Genomic DNA, 2,596 nt, shown 5'->3' with positions numbered 1-2,596 from the left:
GTAGGGAAACAGGATGATAGACTCTGGGCTCTTCTAAAAAGCTAGGCCTATGTCAATATTTTCCATCACCAGCACCAACAAACACAATCTATCTTTAGTGTTTTCACAGGGTTGTTTCAGATCTGTACTCAGGAATCATCAGTGCTTGAAGAATCAAATAATTTTCACTGAATGCAAAATTAGAGATGCTTCTCATGCATAAATAGTCACAGAAATGTATATACTGTTCCCTCAAACAACTTCTATAAGGTATAATATTAAAAATTAATGTTCATGAACATTCAGATATGTAAAACTGCACTTTAATGCACACATTCCAGTTGTTCAAAAGAGTATAATTAACTAGTAATTAGAATCTCTGTTTTTTTACAACAGTAATCATAACAGAGAAATATCCTATTTAGGTATACCTATACAGATATAAAATCTAATAAAATAAACATACTTACACTAGTATAAATGCAGGCAAAACAAAGGTTGCATTAATAATAAGCACACTGTTTAAAGCAAAGCAACTTTTCTGTTGAGATAAGATCTCGGTGTTTCCTGGGTTTTTATTATTTCATAATTCACAGAATATACCTTTTTTGCAAAAAAAAAAATTCAACTTGCTGATAAAGACTTAAAATTAAGTAGTGACGATGACGTAATTTAAATTAAAGAATAACGATTAAAGTGTTGAGGATACTGCAGATCAACTGTATGACATGGTATAACATTTGAAAAGAAGTAAATACATCTCTGTTTTGTGGTGAAGAATTGTTATGTGCATTTAAATGTTTACATTCAATATAAGTTGTTATTCAAAATTCTTTCACATCCACTTTGTGCACAAATATTCCTTAAATGCTTTCACCAGAATGGCATTGTTTATTACAATTTCTGAAACTATGTATGAAATTTGTAAACCTTTACTCATTATAGTTAGTACTCTCTTTCACTGCTTCTTTTCTCACAGGGTCATCTACTAGATGTGATCCTGCAAACAAAATTGAAACGACAATTCAAACTGCAAACCACGGTGGCTATGAAATATCAAAAAACAAATCTGAAGTGGACCAGCAATTGCTTTTGGCTGGCTGTCACCCTATACTTGTTATTATGAATCAGATTAATCTAGAAAATAATACTATGAGAGAGATAAATAAAATTTCCCTCATAAAAAAGTTACATTGTCCTATTTCCTACTACCACCACTAACCAATATTATAGGATATTTCAAACCTCCTGTTTAATGTGTAAGACCCTGTTACCTATCACCAATGCTCAGTTTTCCTTACTTACATGCTTTTTCTTCTTATTAAAATGTTTTATTAACGTTTCAGGAGTAGGTTAGATTCTTGTTAAGAGTACAAATAAGATTCTTACCTTAACGCAATTTCAAATAAATCAAAACTATTTCTTTTTCTGTTCCTGACAGCTTTACATCAACAATTCCTGTATTCCAGAATCCCACTCCTGCAGGTTTAAGGCTGCAAGAAAATTCTGTTTCTCTCTCAGATAATCCAGTGACTACACAGATCTAATATTTAAATACAATTAATTGGATTCTATACACAAATGCACAAAATTAAAAAATGCTGATGAGAATTCCACCACCAATTTGAATATCAAACTTAAATCTAAGTCATGATTCAGTAAGCAATATGCTTTGTAAAGCAATGTTTTTCCTTCCTGAAAGCTTCCTCAAGTGTTACCTGGTTTATTAAATACATTTCCTATTTAAAGTAATTAATATTATTCTTATTGTGATTACATAACAAACAAACATGTAATTAATTTACATTACACTTGTCATGCTTATCATTGAAGACTATATAGTTATAACAACAGTAACAGTGTTCGAACCTCTTCTAAGTTAAGGCACTGGTATTATACTTGAGCCTAATTTTTTAACAAGCTTAGAGAAAGCTAAAAATTTAGCTAAAACACAAACATTTTGGGTTTTCCTGATTCACTCGTCATGCAGAGTTTTGTGAAAATGCTTCTACTTTAATGTCATCCCAATCACACACAGCATTGATACCAAACACTTTAAGCATTTCAGAACTCAATGAATGAGTTCAACCAAAAGCATTACAAATGAGAGTTACTGAGAGCAAGATTCTTTTTTAAAAAGTACCTGTAGACACAACATTGGTGGCATGGTTAGAAACCGGCAGGCACTCTGCAGCGCTGTGATGCATTATCAGAGGCAGAGAGGGAGAAGAGTCAGAATTCAAGGGTACAAAGGTGTCAGATGAAGCAAACGCTTGGCAAGTCATACCCTCCAACAGGCAGAAGAGCCACTTGCCCCTGTTTCCTAACAGAATAGATCCTGTGTGATTAACAGCAGCTCAAGCTCTATCCAGGCTTTCATCTGCATATACATATACAGGAGGGCTCCAGAGCACAGGGAGGTCGTGTGCAGGTATTTATACCACAAGGAAATCCCTTTATCCATTTTAATGTTATTTTCCCAGCAATATTGCTATAAGGCTATAAAGCCTCTTTCCTTCCCGAACAAACACAATACGTGTCCAATTAATGTGGGGAGAGGGGAGAAGAGGGAAACCAGAGACATGATTTGACAGATACTTTAAATTAGGTCTTTTGA

At 33.5% G+C, this 2,596-nt stretch overlaps 1 protein-coding gene across 6 annotated transcripts in view; it reads right to left on the bottom strand.

Annotated features, from left to right (window-relative positions):
- Positions 1–2,387, bottom strand: part of POU1F1 (POU class 1 homeobox 1) — a 12,977-nt gene extending 10,590 nt beyond the window's left edge. For 3 of the 6 annotated variants that reach the window (XM_010005495.1, XM_010005496.1, XM_010005498.1), the window contains exon 1: positions 2,123–2,387. In XM_010005495.1, coding sequence (XP_010003797.1) covers positions 2,123–2,264 — 142 coding nt within the window. In that variant the 5' untranslated portion in view covers positions 2,265–2,387. The remainder of the gene's footprint in view (positions 1–2,122) is intronic. The other 3 variants (XM_010005493.1, XM_010005494.1, XM_010005497.1) reach the window with 1 other exon arrangement.
- Positions 2,388–2,596: the final 209 nt, after the last annotated feature.

Source organism: Chaetura pelagica, unplaced genomic scaffold (genome assembly GCF_000747805.2).
Source record: "Chaetura pelagica isolate M959 unplaced genomic scaffold, ChaPel_1.0 scaffold39, whole genome shotgun sequence".
Classification (NCBI taxonomy): Eukaryota; Metazoa; Chordata; class Aves; order Apodiformes; family Apodidae; genus Chaetura; species Chaetura pelagica.
Note: the sequence above shows the minus strand (reverse complement) of the source record. Positions and strands in the feature narration are given on the sequence as shown.